Source organism: Euprymna scolopes, chromosome 24, assembly GCF_053919585.1.
Source record: "Euprymna scolopes isolate OS-2025 chromosome 24, ASM5391958v1, whole genome shotgun sequence".
NCBI lineage: Eukaryota > Metazoa > Mollusca > Cephalopoda > Sepiida > Sepiolidae > Euprymna > Euprymna scolopes.
In genome coordinates this window covers 75,447,934-75,470,485 of record NC_136505.1, presented here as the reverse complement: position 1 = coordinate 75,470,485, position 22,552 = coordinate 75,447,934, and the positions used below count along the sequence as shown (strand labels likewise).

Genomic DNA, 22,552 nt, shown 5'->3' with positions numbered 1-22,552 from the left:
CCGATAGTATAAGGAATCAATCACTTACCGAGTTCCAACCTGTTTTCACTTGCGCTGACACATTGGACGTTATCGAATAAGATGAAATCTTCAGAGCATGCACAAGTAAATCCTTGGTCATTTATATTGATGGAAAAAATCTCGGATGGATCCTCTGCATGACAGTGTTTCAACTGGAAAACAATAAAAATAAATCAAACACACAAACATAAGTTTTCATTGATCTTAACAGTTATAATGTGAATGATTGGTTTATTGGAGATCAAAAAACGTCATTTCTAAACAATGATCTTTTGAAAATTTGATGTTTAAATAATTACAATCTTAAGAAAATACCAGAATTATTACAAAAATTTGATTTTTAAATGATGAGAATCTAAAGAAAATAAAAAAATTGATAAAAATATTTGATTTTTAAATGATGACAATCTAAAGAAACAAAAAAAAAAAATCAATAAAAAATTTGATTTTTAAATGATGAAAATCTAAAGAAACTAACAAAATAAATAAAACATTTGATTTTGGCATGATGACAATCTAAAGAAACTACCAAAATCAATAAAAAAAAAATTGATTTTTAAATGATGACAATCTAAAGAAAATAACAACATTGATAAAAAAAGTTATTTTTCAAATGATTCCAATCTTAAGAAACTACCAAAATCAATAAAAAAATTTGATGTTTAAATGATGACAATCTAAATAAACTAACAAAATTGATGAAAAAAATTTGATTCTTAAATGATGACAATCTAAATAAACTAACAAAATTGATGAAAAAAATTTGATTCTTAAATGATGACAATCTAAATAAACTAACAAAATTGATGAAAAAAATTTGATTCTTAAATGATGACAATCTAAATAAACTAACAAAATTGATGAAAAAAAATTGATTCTTAAATGATGACAATCTAAAGAAACTAACAAAATTGATGAAAAAAATTTGATTCTTAAATGATGACAATCTAAATAAACTAACAAAATTGATGAAAAAAAATTGATTCTTAAATGATGACAATCTAAAGAAACTAACAAAATTGATGAAAAAAAATTGATTCTTAAATGATGACAATCTAAAAAAACTAACAAAATTGATGAAAAAAAATTGATTCTTAAATGATGACAATCTAAAGAAACTAACAAAATTGATGAAAAAAAATTGATTCTTAAATGATGACAATCTAAAGAAACTAACAAAATTGATGAAAAAAATTTGATTCTTAAATGATGACAATCTAAATAAACTAACAAAATTGATGAAAAAAATTTGATTCTTAAATGATGACAATCTAAAGAAACTAACAAAATTGATGAAAAAAATTTGATTCTTAAATGACGACAATCCAAAGAAACTAACAAAATCCATAAAAAAATTGATTTTGGCATGACGACAATCTAAATAAACTAACAAAATCAATAAAAAATTTGATTTTAAAATGATGACAATCTAAAGACACTAACAAAATCAATATGAAAATTTGATTTTAAAATGATGACAATCTAAATAAACTAACAAAATTAATAAAAAATTTGATTTTTAAATGATGACAATCTAAAGCAACTAACAGAATCAATAAAACAAATTTCATTTTTAAATGATGACAATATGAAGAAACTAACAAAATCAGTAAAAAAAATTTGATTTTAAAGTGATGGCAATCTAAAGAAACTAACAAAATCAATAAAAAAGATTTTATTTTAAAATGATGACAATACAAAGAAATTACAAAATTAATAAAAAATTTGATTTTTAAATAACGAAAATCTAAAGAAATTAAATAAATCAATAAGAAAATTTGATTTTTAAATGATTACAATCTACAGCTACTAACAAAATCAATAAAAAAATTTGATTTTTACATGATGAACATCTAAAGAAACTAAATAAATCAATAAAAAATATTTGATTTTTAAATGATGACAATCTAAAGAAACTAACAAAATCAGTAAAAAAAAATTTGATTTTAAAGTGATGGCAATCTAAAGAAACTAACAAAGTCAATAATATAAATTCGATTTTCAAATGATGACAATCTAAAGAAAATAAAAAAATTAATAAAAAAATTATATTTTTAAATGATGACAATCTTAAATTCATCAAAAAAAATTCCTTTTAAAATGATGACAATCTAAAGAAAATAACAGAATTGATAAAAAAAGTTGATTTTTATATGATAACAATCTAAAGAAGCTTACACAATATATAAAAAAATTTAATTATTAAATGATGACAATCTAAAGAAAATAACAAAATTAACAAACAAAATTTGATTTTCAAATGATGACAATCTATCGAAAATAACTAAATTGATAAAAATATTTGATTTTTAAAGGATGGCAATCTAAAGAAACTAACAAAAGCAATAAAAAATTTGAATTTTAAATGATGACAATCTACAGCAACTAACAAAATCAATAAAAAAAATTGATTTTTGAATGACGATAATCTAAAAGAAACTAACAAAACCAATAAAAAATTTGATTTTTACATAATGACAATCTTAAGAAAGTAACAAAATCAATAAAAGAAATTTGATTTTTTAATGATGACAATCTAAAATTAATAAAAAAAATTCATTTTTTAATGATGACAATCTAAAGAAAATAACAACATTTATAAAAAAAAGTTGATTTTTAAATGATAACAATCTAACGAAACTAACAAAATCAATAAAAAATTTGATTTTTAAATGATGATAATCTAAAGAAACTTACAAAATCAATAAAAAAAATTTGATTCTTAAATGATGACAATCTAAAGAAACTAACAAAATCAATAAAAATTGATTTTTAAATGATCACAATGTAAAGAAAATAACAAAATTGATGAAAAAAATTTGATTCTTAAATGATGACAATCTAAATAAACTAACAAAACCAATAAAAAGAATTGATTTGTAAATGATGACAATCTAAAGAAACAAACAAAATAAATAAAAAATTTGATTTTGGCATGACGACAATCCAAAGAAATTAACAAAATACATAAAAAAAAAAATTTTTTAATGATGACAATCTAAAGAAACTAACAAAATCAATAAAAATTGATTTTTAAATGATGACAATCTAAAGAAAATTACAAATTGATAAACAAATTTGATTTTTAAATGATGACAATTTAAAGAAGCAAACAAAATAAATAAAAATTTTTAAATGGTGACGATCTAAAGCAACCAACAGAATCAATAAAATCATTTGATTTTTAAATTATGACAATCTAACGCAACTAACCAAATCAATAGAATAAATTTGATTTTTAAATTATGACAATCTAACGCAACTAACCAAATCAATAAAATAAATTTGATTTTTAAATGACGAAATCTAAAAAAACTAACAAAATCAATAAAAACTTTGATTTTTAAATGATGACAATCTAAAGAAACTAACAAAATCAATAAAAAATTTGATTTTTAAACCATGACAGTCTAAAGAAACTAACAAAATCGATAAAAAATTGAGTTTTAATTGATGAAAATCTAAAGAAAATAACGATATAAAAAATGAGATTTGTAAATATGATAATCTAACGAAAATAACTAAATTGATAAAAATATTTGATTTTTAAAGGATGACAATCTAAAGAAACAAACAAAATCAATAAAAAATGTGATTTTTAAATGATGACTATCTAAAGAAACTAACAAAATTGATAAAAAAATTATTTTTAAATGGTGACAATCTGAAGAAACTAACAAAATCAATAAAAAAAAATTTGATTTTTAAATAATGACAATCTAAAAAAAATAACAAAATGAATGAAACATTTTGATTTTTAAATGATGACAATCTAAAGAAAAAAGCAAAATTAATAAACAAAATTTGATTTTTAAATGATGATAATCTAACGAAAATAACTAAATTGATAAAAATATTTGATTTTTAAAGGATGGCAATCCAAAGAAACTAACAAAATCAATAAAAAAATGTGATTTTTAAATGATGATAATCTAAAAAAGTAACAAAATCAATAAAAAATTATTTTTAAATGGTAACAATCTAAAGAAAATAACAAAATCAATAAAAAAAATTGATTCTTAAATGATGAAAATCTAAAGAAACTAACAAAATTAATAAAAAAATTTATTTTAAGAGATTACAACAAAAATTTACAATAAAAAAATTTGATTCTTAAATGATGACAATCTAACGAAACTTACAAAATCGATAAAAAATTGAGTTTTAATGGATGAAATTCTAAAGAAAATAACAAAATAAAAAAAGTGTGATTTTTAAATGATGACAATCTAAGGAAACTAACAAATCAATAAAAAATTTGATTTTTAAATGTTTAAAATCTATAGAAACTAACAAAAGTTAACTGGAATATTATATTCTGTAAGTTAGTTTGATTGTTTAACGGCCTTTAGGAATTATTTAATGCTGAATCAAGTAATTTTGGAAAAAGTTTATGATAAGGACGTTGTAGTTTGTTTGAAGCTTTGTGCATAGTGTGATAGGAGTTGTGTTTGACGGCTATTACAATAGGGTCTGTAGGAAACACCGAGGACACGAGTTAGCATATAAAAAAATAATGACAATATTAAAAGAAATTTTCAATGATTTTCAATTATATTACGTTTATTTACCAACAAAATGTGTCATATAAGATGGTAGGTGTTGATGTCCCTAATTTTCGAAAGTAATATATCTTCTTCAGGGGAAAAATAAAAAGAAACGTGTACATGTAGGTGTGTAATGTGTGCATATGCTTCTGTTCATGTGTGTGTATGCACATATGTAGGCATGTACGCGTATACATACACTTTGGCACATTTAGAGTCATCCCACTTAAACCATTCACTTCAAACAAACACAATGGCACCAACACAGCAGTCATTAACATTCCAAATACACATTTTAAGCTTAATACGCAAAAATTAATCATTAATATACATTACAAAAAGGTACAATAATTACCAACAGTACTTAATATTTATCACAACTTGTATTCTGGATTTAACAGCCAGTGACATTGACTTCCATATATAAATAAATAAGTAAATAAAACACATAAAGGAAAGTCTCGCCAAACAGTTGTACACGTTTCTTTTTTTATTTCCCTCTGAAGAAAAATACAACTGTCGAAAATTATGGAAATCAACACCTACCATTTTGTATGACACATTGGCAAATAGAAGTGATATAATTGAAACACCTTTTATTATTGTCATTATTCTTTTATGTGCTAACTCAAGTCCATGGTATCTCCTAAAAACTGCATTGATGTAGCCTTCATACACACATCTTTTAAAAGTTTTTATGGTTCAAGGTGCTTAGATTTTCAAATAATCATGATGTTTAGTTGTTTTGTTTTATAGATTATCAACAGTTTTTGAGGTATTTAATTCCGAATCCAGAAATTTTGGAAAAATATTTTTATATTTCAAGTTATTTATATGATAAATTATTTACACTTGGGGTTAATTTGTTTTGTATAGAAAATATTTTTATATTTCAAGTTGTTTATATGATAAATTATTTATACTTGGTGTTTAGTTTGTTTTGTATAGAAAAATATTTTTATATTACAAGTTGTTTATATGATAAATTATTTATACTTGATATTAATTTGTTTTGCATAGAAAAATATTTTTATATTTCGTGTTGTTTATATGATAAATTATTTACATTACTGTTTAGTTTGTTGTGTATCGAAAAATATTTTTATATTTCAAGTTGTTTACATGATAAATTATTTATGCTTGGCGTGTAGTTTGTTTTGTATAGAAAAACATTTTAATATTTCAAGTTGTTTATATGATAAATTATTTACTCTAGTGTTTAGTTTGTTTTGTATAGAATTTTTTTTATTTTTCAAGTTGTTTATATGATAACTTTTTCATACTAGGGTTTAGTTGTTTTGTATACAAAATATTTTTATATTTAAATTTGTTTGTATAATAAATTATTTATACTAGTGTATAGTTTGTTTTATATAGAAAAATATTTTTATATTTCCTTTTGTTTATATGATAAATTATTTATACTAGTGTTTAGTTTATTTTTGTATAGAAAAATATTTTTTTATTTCCAATGTTGTTTACATGATAAATTATTTATACTTGGTGTTTAGTTTGTTTTGTATAGAAAAACATTTTCATATTTCAAGTGGTTTATCTGATAAATTATTTACTCTTGTGTTTAGTTTTTTGGTAGGGATAAATATTTTTATATTTCATGTTGTTTATATGATTAATTATTTATACTTTGTGTTTAGTTTGTTTTGTATAGAAAAATATTTTTATATATCAAGTTATTTATATGATTAATTATTTATACTTGGTGTTTAGTTTGTTTTGTATAGAAAAATATTTTTATATTTCAAGTTGTTTATATGATTAATTATTTATACTTGGTGTTTAGTTTGTTTTGTATAGAAAAATATTTTTATATATCAAGTTATTTATATGATTAATTATTTATACTTTGTGTTTAGTTTGTTTTGTATAGAAAAATATTTTTATATATCAAGTTGTTTATATGATTAATTATTTATACTTTGTGTTTAGTTTGTTTTGTATAGAAAAATATTTTTATATATCAAGTTATTTATATGATTAATTATTTATACTTGGTGTTTAGTTTGTTATAAATACCGTAAAGTGATCTTTAATTTTAAAATACGGAATATTTATTTTATTTCATTTATTACGGATACATTTGCAGATTATTTACTCATATTTGCCAAAGGAAATTCCTCACTCGAAAAATAAGAGAAAAGATTTTAATATGTTCATTAAAGTTATTAAGAAATTATATTGCATAAATGTAGTTTGCATATAGTATAATCAGAAAAGATTAGCTGAAGATTAGTTAAGAATGTTTTCGATGTAGAGGACACGGTAATGCAAGGAAATGTTATTAAATGCAACAGAGACACTTTGCTTTATGATTCTTTTCTTTAATTTTTCGATTTTCCATGTAATCTTTTTTGTATCAAAATCAAAAATAATTATAAAAGTTCCATAGTTGTTGCTGTCACGAGTGCTTTCGATTCATCCACGAATCATCATGAGGTGTTGAAGTAAAAAGTCCGAAGGAGCGAAAATGAGAATTAAAAGTGAAACCTAAAATATGCAGTAAACGGCGATGAGAAGTCGATTAAAAATATAGGTCGATTAAAATTCAAATATTAAAATCAGTTCGTGGACACCGTTAACAAATTCCGTCCAATACGAACTATGCAAGACATTTTAGAACGTTACTGCTTTTCTCGAATGCGATATCATTTATAGTGGATTAAAGGGCAAATTACAGCTTTGAACTAATTGTAGTTTCTGTTTTACAGGTGTTTGAACTGAGTCAGATGTGCAATGGAGCCTGTTGAATGTTGAGCAGTGATCCGGTTTTTGTATTTGAAAGGACGCACACCACAGGAACTTTTGATAAAATGAAAGAACCTTATGGTGATAATGTCCCACGCTGGCATCGTGAATTCAAACATGGCCGGAAGTCTGTGGAAACAGATCCCAGACCTGGTCGCCTCCTTCTGTCATTGATGAGGCATCTGTCCGTCAAGTTGAGGCTGCCATTTTGGAAGATCCGCGCATTACTATTCGCCAAATTGTCCAAGATGTCAAGATTAGTACATGTTCTGTGGAAACTATAATTCATGACCATTTGCATATGCATAAGGTGTCTGCCAGATGGATTTCCATGTTGCTCACACCATTCCAGAAACGAGAACGCGTTGAGTGCTCGAAGATCAATTTGGAGATGTGCCAAGAAGATAAGTCAAAGTTTTTCAAAAGACTGATTACACAGGATGAAACCTGGGTCCATCACTATGATCCAGAGATCCCAGTCAATGCAGTGGAAGCACTTGGACTCACCACCTCCAAAGAAGGTAAGGGTGCAGCTCTCCGCTGGCAAGGTTATTCTCACAGTCTTCTGAGACAAGGACGGAGTAGTGATGACAGATTTCCTGTCAAAGGGTACCACAATTACGGGAGCCTATTATGCTTCACTTTTGAGGAAATTAAGGGAAGCTATCAAAATCAAGAGGCGGGGCAAGATCAGCAAAGGTACCCTCCTCCTGCAGGACAATGCCCCGGTCCACAACTCGCATGTCACCAGATCAGAGAGTGTGTGGTTATGAAATCCTTCCCCATCCTCCCTACTCTCCTGACCTTGCACCCTCTGACTTTCACCTCTTCCCAGCCATGAAGTTGTTTTTGAAAGGAAAGTGTTTCCCAGATGATGCAGCCTTGATTTCTGAAGTCACGTCGTGGTTGGAGGACCAACCTGGGGTGTTCTACAAAAACGGTCTTCAGAGCTGCATCAAGCGATGGGAGAAATGCATAACTCTGGGTGCTTCCTATGTAGAGAAAGACTAATGACTCTACCAAGTTTCGTTGCTCTACTGCTATGGGAAGTTGGTCGGGGGCATTACTTATTGCACGCCCCTCGTATATGACACTTCAAGGATTTTTTATTTTTTTAATATTATGTTCATGTTTTATAATTTTTATGTTGTCAACGAGGACCTTTCTAAGATTGGAGGAGGGACTGTTATGTTCTTTTATCAAATGTTTATATAAAGCACTATTATTATTTTGATGCATGATTATTCGCCGGGACAATGTTGCCGTTGTAGGCCCAATGTATGAATTATTTTCGGACTTACATTCTTTCATTTAAATTTATACACTATATTGGTTTGTTCAAACGTTTTTATAGCCGGTGAGGAGTTGTTTCTAACTACAAGGTTTTGTGTTCTAAATTTCTCGTAGTAGATAATAAATTTAATTTTAGAACTACTGTCAACAGGCGTCAAGTATCTACGTATAATGTTTTTAATTGCGTTATATATATATATATATATATATATATATATATATATATATATATATATATATATATTATTTTATTTATTTACCGTGTCCTCTATTATTTTGTTACATTATCGAGATGTGATATACACTTAATTATAACATTTTCTACAATGAATTTCCTAAGTCGCACCGAAAACAAAATAGTTTGCAATAGGGATGTGGACTGTGTCAGGAAAATTGAAGCATGTCATATTAGGTTGCATGACGTTGCAAGACGTGCACTCGATAAACTGTTATCTTAGTATTTATAACAGAAGATATGATGCATGTGTGTTTTTCAAAACGCTTTCATTTTGTAGTAATTTGTATTAGCAACATAATGACTTTTAAGGATAAATTTAAGAAATAGATTAAGGAAATAAAAAGCTAACGTCTCGTACAATTTACATCATTTCAAACTTTGATTGATTGTCTGGTTGCGATCACGTTTGAAACATCACGAAAAAAGTTGTGAAAATTTTAACGACCAAAGGCAATCGACATTTACAAAATGATTTACATTGTCCCACTTAATACTGTATGAAGTGCTATTTTATTCTAAGATATTTACCATATATATATATATATATATATATAAAAGTGAACGTGTCTGTCTGTCTGTCTGTGTACATTTCCCTACGCAATAACTCTGTCAATTTTTAGTCTATAGACTCGAAATTTGAAATACCGGGTACTGAGATTTGGGAAAATCGATGTGACGGGTGTCAGCCAAAAATTTGGCTGTTAAGGGGTCAAATTTCAACGATTTGACCTTTAAGAACTCTACCAAACTCCTCCGACAATTTTGGGTCTAAACACTTGAAATTTTAGATATAGGTTCCTTGAACCTGGATCTAACTTAATAAAGTGATTTGAGCCCGAAACTATAAATTTTAAGGGGTCATAATAGGGGTCAAATTTTAAAAAAAAAATGACGTCTGCGGTCTATACCAAATTACTCACACAATTTCTGGTCTAAACATTTGAAATTTTACATAAAGTGTATTCAGAGATAGGGCAAGCTTTTTTTATCAGTTTGGGTCGAAAAGTTTTAGTTACCAATATATAAATGTATGTATGTATGTCTGTTTGCATGTCTGCCTTAAACTTTCAATAGAGGCGACGGATTTTTTCAAGATCAGTATCGTTTTAAAGTTCGATATTTCATACGACAAATATCGAAAAATTGTCTAAAAACATTAATATCTTCCCCTTCAACTAGGCACTTTTCTATAGGGGGGGGTCACTTTTTTCGCCGATATTTTTGAAAGTTATATCTCCTTTATATTATCTAGCCTTAATTTTTTAAAATGTCGCTTCCGGTTTGGCGGTGGTCGTAACAGCATAAACGTTACGTTTTACTCCGTTCTTTTCCTCCTTTGCGGTACAGGTTCGAGCCTGCCTTCCTACTACCACTTTTTTTTTTTTTTGCTCAGCATACACATCCAAACACCCGGGCAACGCCGGGCGCCCATGCTAGTATATATATATATATATTATATATATATCAGGTTGCAAAATATTCAAAAGATTAAACTCAGTGAATTTCAACAAGGGTCGTTGATAGTGCTCGGTCAAATAGTGCAAATTTATAATTATTAGAAAAACCTGAATACAAAAAATTGCTTTAACAAAGCATTACAACCAACTATAAAAAATATAAATCTGATATTGTCCAGAAAATAAACTGTTATAGTAAAAATAAATAACTGATAAACTTGATACTAGAGATAGAGTAAATAAGCTGCACGAAAAAGAAGAGTACTTACTATTAGAAGATTATAAACCCAATTTCCCACATAAACCCTCAACTAGATTAATAAATGCCACCGGAACCGAAATTAGAAAAATTAGTAAAAGAATTTTTGAGAGAATCAACGCACAAATCAAAACTATTTATAAACTTTACCTCTAGATTAATACAGCTGAAAAGATAAATTGGTTCTTTAACATTGAAAATAAAGAGAAATGCTCGTTCATCCAATTTGACATTGAAAACTATTATAATACTTTACAGAAACGGTTCAGTTGTCACAAAAGTTCATTTGAAAATTCCAACAGTAAAATAAAAACGTCACTTTCATTTAATTAAGAAACTGTTAATAAAGAAATTATTAGAAAAAAATCTAACGCCAACAATACAATGGAATATCCTAAACAAAACTATGTTCTTCCCTTATGTTACCTTTGTTGCCTTTGTCTTACGGTAAATTATTTATCACAAGCTTTGAAGACAGATACTCGATAAAAGTCTAGAAACTTACATAAACTGCTAGAATTATAAAAAAACATCTTCTAAGCGACCCATAATTTAATTATATTATAAAATAAAATTTTTTTAAAGAATTTTATTCGTAATTTAACTAGTACTATAATGAACTAACGTCTAATAATTAAACAAGACCAGAATAGTATTTACCTACTTAAACCAAGCAACCTAATTTCTATAACACCCTCAATAAAGTATATACCCAAACTATGATGTTTCTTCTCCTAACATATCCATGTGGTACCATTTTCGTACTCAATATATTGATCTCAATAGTTAACTATCCTCATTCCTTGGCATATAGTTGGGTCATACTCAACTACCTGAAGATCCCCTAACAATAAAATTTAATAGATAAATCTCTCAAATATATACAAAGAACTACTGAAAAAAAAATGGCATAATTTTAAAAAGATAAATTGGGTTCTCATAAACAGCAGAGTATTTTATTTAGAGTAGAATATCAAACTAAAGAGATTACAATTGATTTTGTGTAGAATTTAAAAAGCGTTTGGAAAATGATCTAGATTAGGATCTCCCCTTTTAATTTAATTGAAAAATAAATAAAATAAAATAAATAAATAAGTAAATACATAAAAATAAATAAATAAAAATAAAAATACATAAATAATTTTTTTTTAATTTAAAGCATAATATATATGTGTATATATGCGTATATGTGTACGTACAAATATTTATACATGTATATACATAACTAACTAAAAGTTAAAATAAATACTATCTGGCAAATTTCATGAATAAATGTATAAATTTATTAAAATACAAATTTAAAAAAATTGATTTTATACAGCTTAAAATATATAAAAGATGAAAGTTTAATACGGCCGGTTTAAATAACAGATCTGATCTTTTAAAATGTTGACGTAATATTCTAAAAATAAAAAAAATGAACGATCAACTCCGAAGTTTGAAACAAAACAGTTCATCTAATTTCGGTGAAGTGTTCCAGAGTTCACCTAATTTTAAATTGTCTGAAATATGGTTTTCTTATATTCTCACTGTTATGTGTATTCAATTGTATTCATTCGTACTGCCTCTCTTTTTCTTTCCTTTCCTTTTCTCTCGCTAAATGACTTTACAAACCCCCTCCTTTGATATCTTTTCTCTCTTTCTTCTAACTCCTGTGGAAATTATCTTCCACCATCTTTCTTTCCTTTTTTCTTTCCTTCTTTCTGCTGTTTCTGTTCTTCCTTCCTTTCTTCTTAACCCCTTTCCTGCCCCCTTCCCTAGCTTCCCCTTTTTTTTATGTCACCTGACTTCCTTATGCCCGTTGATTGGATGAGACGTTTTCGTGCTAAATTGAAGCTCGTGTGTGACATTTTTGAGTTAATTCGACAGTTGTGGAAAAGGCGTTGTCGAGACAACAAGTATCGAATGCATTCCCTTAAGGTCTCGGTTAAAAAAGGGGCGCCTGGAAATGTACTAAGGCGTTGCACAACTCTGTCCTGACGAGACATTAAAATTGTTGAAAAAAGAACCAAGAGAAGAAAATTCGCCTCAAGTTTTCTAAGACACTTGAAAACTGAATATAATTATCGAGAAAAGGATAATTGAAGTTTGAGAAGAAAATTCGCCGCTGGAAAGTTTCTAAGATACTTGAAAACTCAAAAATATTCTGCCTCCATGGAATTTTAACCTTTGCAAAAAGGACTACGGAAACGAGTTTCCAGGAAAAGGACTGAAAAACAAGAACTTTTAAATAACACGAACTCTGAAAGTAAAAAGCCAAACCAAACGAACTTTCTAAATATTCCATTCGGAAAGGGCGCTCAGAAGCTTCCCGCAAGTGTACCCCCCCCTTTTTCTTTCTTTCTCCTTCTTTATTTCTCTTTCCTTCTCTTTCCCTTCACTCTCTCCCCTTTCGGTTACTACTACAAGAATACTTGTAAGCCAGATGGACATTTTTGGCAGCCCATAGAGGTCACGAACTTTTCCTTTTGTCATTATTTTTAATAAATTCTATTTCTCATATTTTTCTCTTTTTGTTTGTTTTCTTCCTTGATGTTTCAGAGTTTAGTAGTAACGACTAATTGATTAAGAAGAATTACCTTCCACGGGAAGAAGTGGATAATAAAATTTCTTCACTCCCTCCAATATTTCAACAACCATTTTAATGTTGTATTCATTTGTACTGCCTCTCTTTTTCTTTCCTTTATTTCCTTTCCTTTTCTCTCGCTAAATGACTTTACAAACCCCCTCCTTTGATATCTTTTCTCTCTTTCTTCTAACTCCCTCCAATATTTCAACAACCTTTTAAATGCCCTTCCTTTTCTAAACTGATAACAGCTGTAAAAGTGTTTGCGTTCCGATTAAAAATTATAAGAACATTAAACCATGCTACACGTTAGACATGTTAAAATATTTTTCCCCTTTAAAATTAAAACAGTTCTTAAACTGTTCTTAATTTTCAACATTTTTCTTGCCTGGTGAGATCAAAACGGTTTGAAGATCATAGCAAGATATGACTATACTTACATAAATAAAAAAATTATAAATATTATATATATATATATATATATATATATATATATATATATATATATATATATATATATATAGATAGATAGAGAGAGAGACAGAGAGAGAGACAGAGAGAGAGAGAGAGAGAGAGGGGGGAATCGCAAAATATTCTATTGTACTTCGCACCACTAATTTATCAATCTATAAAGTTGAATTTTTCTCGCTTTCACTGAGATATTGAAACCTTAATTTTTTCTATTTAACATTTATAACGACAAAACATTTTTGTATACTTAGTCGTGGTTAGTTTGTTGGATGACATTGTCCTAGCGAGCATAAAATTCCTACTTGTAAAACATCGGCTTGGGTTAAAACTAGGTCGAATGACCACATCCCTTGTTTACAACAAAGTAGGTCCGTTATATAGTCGGATTTCGCCACGATTTGCTTGATCTGTGTTAGTTAATAGACGTTCTTGTATGTGGCGGGTTTGGTCAGGTGGAGGAGTGTTCACCTCGCATGCAAGAACCTCGGGTTTCGAATCCCGAGTTCTGATATATCTAATTTATGAGCCCACATGTACGCGAAACTTAAGTCTTGAACTTCCGGTTTGTTAGCTGCCATGGGTTATGTCAGCTGCGACGTGGTTTGGCTGTGGAAATAATTATATAATCTCTCAAATTCTGAATATATATATAAAAAAAATCTCCTCGAATTAAAATATGATATTTAAGCGTATTTTAAGACCGTAAAGATGCCTTTCTGCATATTATTTTGCGTTTTTAGTTTAGGTTTATGCATATTATTTTAAAGAATCCCTAAAAAGCAAATAGCAAAATAGACATTTTTAAATCGTTTTTTATTTCAAGTTGGTTATATGATAATACATGAAATATAAAAATATTTTTCTATAGAAAAAATTCTATAGAAAAATATTTTTATATTTCATGTTGTTTATATGATTAATTATTTATACTTTGTGTTTAGTTTGTTTTGTATAGAAAAGTATTTTTATATTTCAAGTTGTTTATATGATAAATTATTTATACTTCGTATTTAGTTTGTTTTGTATGGAAAAATATTTTTATATTTCAAGTTGTTTATATGATAAATTATTTATACTTGGTGTTTAGTTTGTTTTGTATAAAAAAGTATTTTTATATTTCAAGTTGTTTATATCATAAATTATTTATACTTGGTAGTTAGTTTGTTTTGTATGGAAAAGTATTTTTATATTTCAAGTTGTTTACATGATAAATTATTTATACTTGGTGTTTAGTTTGTTTTGTATAGAAAATTATTTTTATATTTCAAGTTGTTTTCATGATAAATTATTTATACTTGGTGTTTAGTTTGTTTTGTATAGAAAAGTATTTTTATATTTCAAGTTGTTTATATGATAAATTATTTATACTTGGTGTTTAGTTTGTTTTGTATAGAAAAGTATTTTTATATTTCAAGTTGTTTACATGATAAATTATTTATACTTGGTGTTTAGTTTGTTTTGTATAGAAAAGTATTTTTATATTTCAAGTTGTTTATATGATAAATTATTTATACTTGGTGTTTAGTTTGTTTTGTATAGAAAAGTATTTTTATATTTCAAGTTGTTTACATGATAAATTATTTATACTTGGTGTTTAGTTTGTTTTGTATAGAAAAGTATTTTTATATTTCAAGTTGTTTATATGATAAATTATTTATACTTGGTGTTTAGTTTGTTTTGTATAGAAAAATATTTTTATATTTCAAGTTGTTTATATGATAAATTATTTATACTTGGTATTTAGTTTGTTTTGTATGGAAAAATATTTTTATATTTCAAGTTGTTTATATGATAAATTATTTATACTTGGTGTTTAGTTTGTTTTGTATAAAAAAGTATTTTTATATTTCAAGTTGTTTATATCATAAATTATTTATACTTGGTAGTTAGTTTGTTTTGTATGGAAAAGTATTTTTATATTTCAAGTTGTTTACATGATAAATTATTTATACTTGGTGTTTAGTTTGTTTTGTATAGAAAAGTATTTTTATATTTCAAGTTGTTTTCATGATAAATTATTTATACTTGGTGTTTAGTTTGTTTTGTATAGAAAAGTATTTTTATATTTCAAGTTGTTTACATGATAAATTATTTATACTTGGTGTTTAGTTTGTTTTGTATAGAAAAGTATTTTTATATTTCAAGTTGTTTATATGATAAATTATTTATACTTGGTGTTTAGTTTGTTTTGTATAGAAAAGTATTTTTATATTTCAAGTTGTTTACATGATAAATTATTTATACTTGGTGTTTAGTTTGTTTTGTATAGAAAAGTATTTTTATATTTCAAGTTGTTTACATGATAAATTATTTATACTTGGTGTTTAGTTTGTTTTGTATAGAAAAGTATTTTTATATTTCAAGTTGTTTATATGATAAATTATTTATACTTGGTGTTTAGTTTGTTTTGTATAGAAAAGTATTTTTATATTTCAAGTTGTTTATATCATAAATTATTTATACTTGGTGTTTAGTTTGTTTTGTATTGAAAAGTATTTTTATATTTCAAGTTGTTTACATGATAAACTATTTATACTTGGTATTTAGTTTGTTTTGTATAGAAAAATATTTTTATATTTCAAGTTGATTATATGATAAACTATTTATACTTGGTGTTTAGTTTTTTGTTTTTTTTTTACATGGGGGTCACCACTTACCAAGGCCTGAAGGTCACTCAGGAATAAGGGTTATTGCGTGTACAGTAATCAATGAGACAGTATTGTAGTAATCATTAGTATTGGGGGTTTTGATAGAGTGTCTTACTTAAGGGGGTGTTTTGTCAGGAGTTTGTTTATGTTGGACTTGAAGACGTCCAAGTTGTAGTCAGGTGGGAAACAGGAAAGCGGCAGAGAGTTCCACTGGCGTGCAGTTCTAAGAAAGAAGCTTTGCTCATGGAATCTACGTTTGGATTTAGGTACAGATAGAGAGTGGGGAAAATTATTGACAGTAGTTTCAGCCAGACGGGTGTTTTTCGTGAAAGATTGGCGAGGGGGGACCAGGGATTGGAGCTCAGACGAGCACCTGCCATGGAAATAACGATAAAACAAAGACAGGCCCGCAACGTCTCTTCTGTGGGAGAGAGGTGGCAGGGAAGAGAAAAGGGCATCCCCCACTAACCACAAAGTCTATTTTATACTCTGTCAAGCAGGATAGGCTGTTTTTTTTTGGCAACAGATTTGATGTATGTGTTCCATTTCAGATCAGGAGTAAACGTCAAACCCAGGAGCTTGTCAAAACATGAAGCCTTCCCAAGACGAGAGCCATCCATTTCAATTGATGCCAGATGGGGATTAGAGCGTTGATGATGTAAAGATAGAAGCTTGGTTTTGGATGTATTAAAAGTGACCAGCCACCTCTTCTCCCATTGTACCACATGCTCAAGATCAAAGGAGAGAGAATTACAGAGAACTTTGTCATTTACGGCCTTTGACGTGTTGCCATAGATGGTCGTGTCATCAGCATAGATGTCAACGAATGATGTAAGTATGTGTTTTGGGAGATCATTGATGTAGATCAGGAAGAGAGTTGGTCCCAGGATGGACCCCTGGGGAACTCCAGCATTAATACTGTGGGTCTCTGATTTCTGCCCATCAACCACTACTCTTATGAACCTATCAGAGAGAAATGATTTAATGATTGAGAAAACATTTCCAGTAATACTGTAGCTGGAAATCTTGTGAAGTAGGCCTCTATGCCATACCTTATTGAAGGCCTTTGATATGTCAAGAGCAATTGCCCTGGAAAGGAAACCTTTGTCAAGAGATTCACTAATCCTATGTGATATAACTGTTAGCACATCTGCTGTAGATCTTGCAGAGCGGAAACTATATTGCATGTCACTAAGAAGGTTGTTTCTGTTGAGGTGGTTGACTACTTCTTTATTTAATATGGATTCCAACAACTTACTCATGACACACAGGAGACTTATTGGTCTGTACTGAGAGGGAGATAACTTTTCACCTGAATTCTTAAATACAAGGCATACTAATGAGGTTTTCCAGAGTGTTGGAAAGCACTTCTCCTTAAGGCAACGCTTAAACAGTTTTGTAAGTATGGGGGCAAGTTCTGGTTGGAGCTTTTTCAGCACTATAACTGGAATGTCGTCAGGGCCAGTTGCTTTACTGGAATCAAGGTTCTTGATTAGCTTGGCATCCTCACGCACAGATATTTGTATGTTGCATAGCATGTTGTCTGTTATAGGTGGAAATACAGGGAGTTGATGGTCATTGTCGCATAGGGTAGAATTAGCTGCAAAGTTCTTGGCAAATAGTCTGGCCTTGTCTGATGCTGACGAGATGACCTCAGGTCCATTGATGATAGTTGGGATAGAATGCACGCTTCTGTTCAAGATCCTGTTTTCTATTTGCCAGAACTGGTGTGAATCAAGCCGCTGCTCAGCTACTTTGGATTTAACAGACTGAGCATATAGCTCTCTTGCATGTTTTATTACTCTTTTACAGTGGTTGCTGGCAGTCCTGAAAGCAGCTTTAGTCTCAGTACATTTATTATGTTGGCAGCTATGGAAAAAGTGATTTCTGAGCATGATGGCAGCAGCACATTCAGGGGAGAACCATGGCTGGCTGTTAGGTTTTTGTTGGAATTTTTTATATGGTATGAATCGATCTATGCCTACAATTAAGCATTCGGTCAGGTCTGATACTATAGAGGACACATCCTTTTTAAACATGGAATGCAGAGGTAGGTCAGATATGAATGTACGGAAGCTATCCCAGTCAGCCATAGAGTATCGATATACAGTGTGGTGGAGAGGTACGTGTGAAGACTTATTACATTTCATTTTTATCTTAACTGATACAACGGAGTGGTCAGAGGATCCCAGAGGAGATAGAACGGAACATGAACACAGCTCAGGGGAAGTTGAGAGAAAAAGGTCTAGAAGGCTTGCATATTGACCGGGGGTATCGGGCACATGGGTGGATTTGTGAACAATCTGAGTGAGGTCATAGGCAATGGAGAAATCATGACAAAACCTCCCCTTATCATCGGTTTTATTTGAGTGGGTCAGCCATTCCACATTATGGACATTGAAGTCAATGCAAATGTGAATGTTAGCCGAAGGATTAGCAGACAGGATGTGGTCAATTGTTTTGTACAGAAAAATATTTTTATATTTCAAGTTGTTTATATGATAAATTATTTTGTACAGAAAAATACTTTTATATTTCAAGTTGTTTATATGATAAATTATTTTGTACAGAAAAATATTTTTATATTTCAAGTTGTTTATATGATAAATTATTTTGTACAGAAAAATATTTTTATATTTCAAGTTGTTTATATGATAAATTATTTTGTACAGAAAAATATTTTTATATTTCAAGTTGTTTATATGATAAATTATTTTGTACAGAAAAATATTTTTATATTTCAAGTTGTTTATATGATAAATTATTTTGTCCAGAAAAATATTTTTATATTTCAAGTTGTTTATATGATAAATTATTTTGTACAGAAAAATATTTTTATATTTCAAGTTGTTTATATGATAAATTATTTTGTCCAGAAAAATATTTTTATATTTCAAGTTGTTTATATGATAAATTATTTTGGACAGAAAAATATTTTTATATTTCAAGTTGTTTATATGATAAATTATTTTGTACAGAAAAATATTTTTATATTTCAAGTTGTTTATATGATAAATTATTTTGTACAGAAAAATATTGTTATATTTCAAGTTGTTTATATGATAAAATATTTTGAACAGAAAAATATTTTTATATTTCAAGTTGTTTATATGATAAATTATTTTGTACAGAAAAATATTTTTATATTTCAAGTTGTTTATATGATAAATTATTTTGTACAGAAAAATATTTTTATATTTCAAGTTGTTTATATGATAAATTATTTTGTACAGAAAAATATTTTTATATTTCAAGTTGTTTATATGATAAATTATTTTGTACAGAAAAATATTTTTATATTTCAAGTTGTTTATATGATAAATTATTTTGTCCAGAAAAATATTTTTATATTTCAAGTTGTTTATATGATAAATTATTTTGTACAGAAAAATATTTTTATATTTCAAGTTGTTTATATGATAAATTATTTTGTACAGAAAAATATTTTTATATTTCAAGTTGTTTATATGATAAATTATTTTGTACAGAAAAATATTTTTATATTTCAAGTTGTTTATATGATAAATTATTTTGTCCAGAAAAATATTTTTATATTTCAAGTTGTTTATATGATAAATTATTTTGTACAGAAAAATATTTTTATATTTCAAGTTGTTTATATGATAAATTATTTTGTCCAGAAAAATATTTTTATATTTCAAGTTGTTTATATGATAAATTATTTTGTACAGAAAAATATTTTTATATTTCAAGTTGTTTATATGATAAATTATTTTGTACAGAAAAATATTTTTATATTTCAAGTTGTTTATATGATAAATTATTTTGTCCAGAAAAATATTTTTATATTTCAAGTTGTTTATATGATAAATTATTTTGTCCAGAAAAATATTTTTATATTTCAAGTTGTTTATATGATAAATTATTTTGTACAGAAAAATATTTTTATATTTCAAGTTGTTTATATGATAAATTATTTTGTACAGAAAAATATTTTTATATTTCAAGTTGTTTATATGATAAATTATTTTGTACAGAAAAATATTTTTATATTTCAAGTTGTTTATATGATAAATTATTTTGTACAGAAAAATATTTTTATATTTCAAGTTGTTTATATGATAAATTATTTTGTCCAGAAAAATATTTTTATATTTCAAGTTGTTTATATGATAAATTATTTTGTACAGAAAAATATTTTTATATTTCAAGTTGTTTATATGATAAATTATTTTGTACAGAAAAATATTTTTATATTTCAAGTTGTTTATATGATAAATTATTTTGTACAGAAAAATATTTTTATATTTCAAGTTGTTTATATGATAAATTATTTTGTCCAGAAAAATATTTTTATATTTCAAGTTGTTTATATGATAAATTATTTTGTACAGAAAAATATTTTTATATTTCAAGTTGTTTATATGATAAATTATTTTGTACAGAAAAATATTTTTATATTTCAAGTTGTTTATATAAATTATTTTGTCCAGAAAAATATTTTTATATTTCAAGTTGTTTATATGATAAATTATTTTGTACAGAAAAATATTTTTATATTTCAAGTTGTTTATATAAATTATTTTGTACAGAAAAATATTTTTATATTTCAAGTTGTTTATATGATAAATTATTTTGTACAGAAAAATATTTTTATATTTCAAGTTGTTTATATGATAAATTATTTTGTACAGAAAAATATTTTTATATTTCAAGTTGTTTATAAATTATTTATACTTGCTGTTTAGTTTGTTTTTGTTTTACAACAAATTAACTTTTTTCAAGTTCAGCTTTTTTTGTAAAAGTTTTTATACTTCAAATATTTATTCATGGAATTTAGTTTGTTTTTTATAGAAAAATTGTTTTGTTTTTGATTTTGCGGAACATGATTGAGTTTTGCAAAAGAGAAGAAAAAACAATAACATCAATGTTTGGTTCATATAATTCAAGAAGCCGATATGTTCAGATAACATTATCTGGTAGCAGCAGGTCAAGCATTGGAAAGCATATTGCAATTTTCCATACCAGATAACTCCGAGCTATTAAATGGCCGATAATTCTGACATCAATATTGCCTAATAATATTGGAAAATTTTGAAAATATTTTACAATTGTCATTTTGTGCCAGTAGATGAACTGCATTTCATATAAAAGTGGATGGGTTACATAAAATGCAGATGACAACCGCGGTTATGTGTGATATAGTTACGTAGTTGACTTTAGTCAGTTATTCTTGCTTCACGAGGGAAGAGAAAACAACAAAAAAAAAAATCACTCGCATGGTCCTGAATAATTTCATCCATGCAACCCGACATGACCCTGAATAACTCCGTCAATTTGAACCTGAACACCTTTGATGATTCGATACAACATGATTCTAAACAACAACATTGATTCAGACTTGAACACCTCCGATGATTCTGTCTGACACGATCCCAAACAGCACCATTGATTCGAACCCAAACACCTCCGACAATATGACATGACATGATCCTGACCAAGTCCATTGATTTGAATACGAACACCTCTGACGATTCAACATAGTCACAAATGCAGTGACTAAACACAACACGTTACCAGAGCAACATTGGGAATTACTCACCAAATGACTTATCGGGTTTTTTATAACCTTTGGACAAACTCATTTTCGCCATAGACCCGACTTAAAAATCGGCAGACAATTCTTAAACGCTTCCATGTATGCTTGTCTCAATTACAACAAAGAGTTAGACGGAGAGATAAGCAAATAGACCACCTCATTCCTATCGTAACCAGCCTAACATCATAGATATGTCAGCCACCATCACTAACAACGTTTGAAAATTTCTTTTGCACTGAAACTCACATTCAATGGACCCTCTTAAGAATATCTGTTTTTGTTTTTAACTAAATTGATTTATTATAACTTTACTACTACTACTACTACTACTACTACTACTGTGTAAGTTTTATAAAGATATTAAAATCTTTCCATATGCATTAACTTGATAGCATTGATTTTATATATTCGCCCTTTCAACTTTCATCTCTACTAAATAAACGTGATATAATGGGGATGTTTGCTTTGTATTTTCGGTAGGCCATAAAGCCTGGGAGTTTTAGAGTGATGTTCCAAGAGTTTAAGGAAAAGTAGTCTGACTGCATTTAATGTGTTGTGTGTCCTCCAGTATTTGCTATGGGGTGATCTTTGTGTAGATGTAATCATTCAGTAGGAGCTTAATTTTGGGTTGGTATTCATCAACGTCCATGATGACACCACTTCTTTTATCAGCATGAATGATGTGCATGTTTTTTTGTTAAGGGCAAGCTCTCTGATGGCTTCTGATTC

General features: G+C 27.6%; 1 protein-coding gene across 6 annotated transcripts in view; it reads right to left on the bottom strand.

The window, feature by feature from the left end:
- LOC145246769 (X-ray radiation resistance-associated protein 1-like) overlaps positions 1-22,552 on the bottom strand; it is a 334,894-nt gene that overhangs the window by 193,116 nt on the left and 119,226 nt on the right. For all 6 annotated transcript variants that reach the window (XR_013863167.1, XM_080108553.1, XM_080108552.1 and 3 more), the window contains one exon: positions 29-173. Coding sequence is in view for 3 of the 6 variants with exons in the window: in XM_080108550.1 (XP_079964676.1) it covers positions 29-173 (145 nt within the window). In the remaining 3 variants the exon portion in view is untranslated. The remainder of the gene's footprint in view (positions 1-28; positions 174-22,552) is intronic.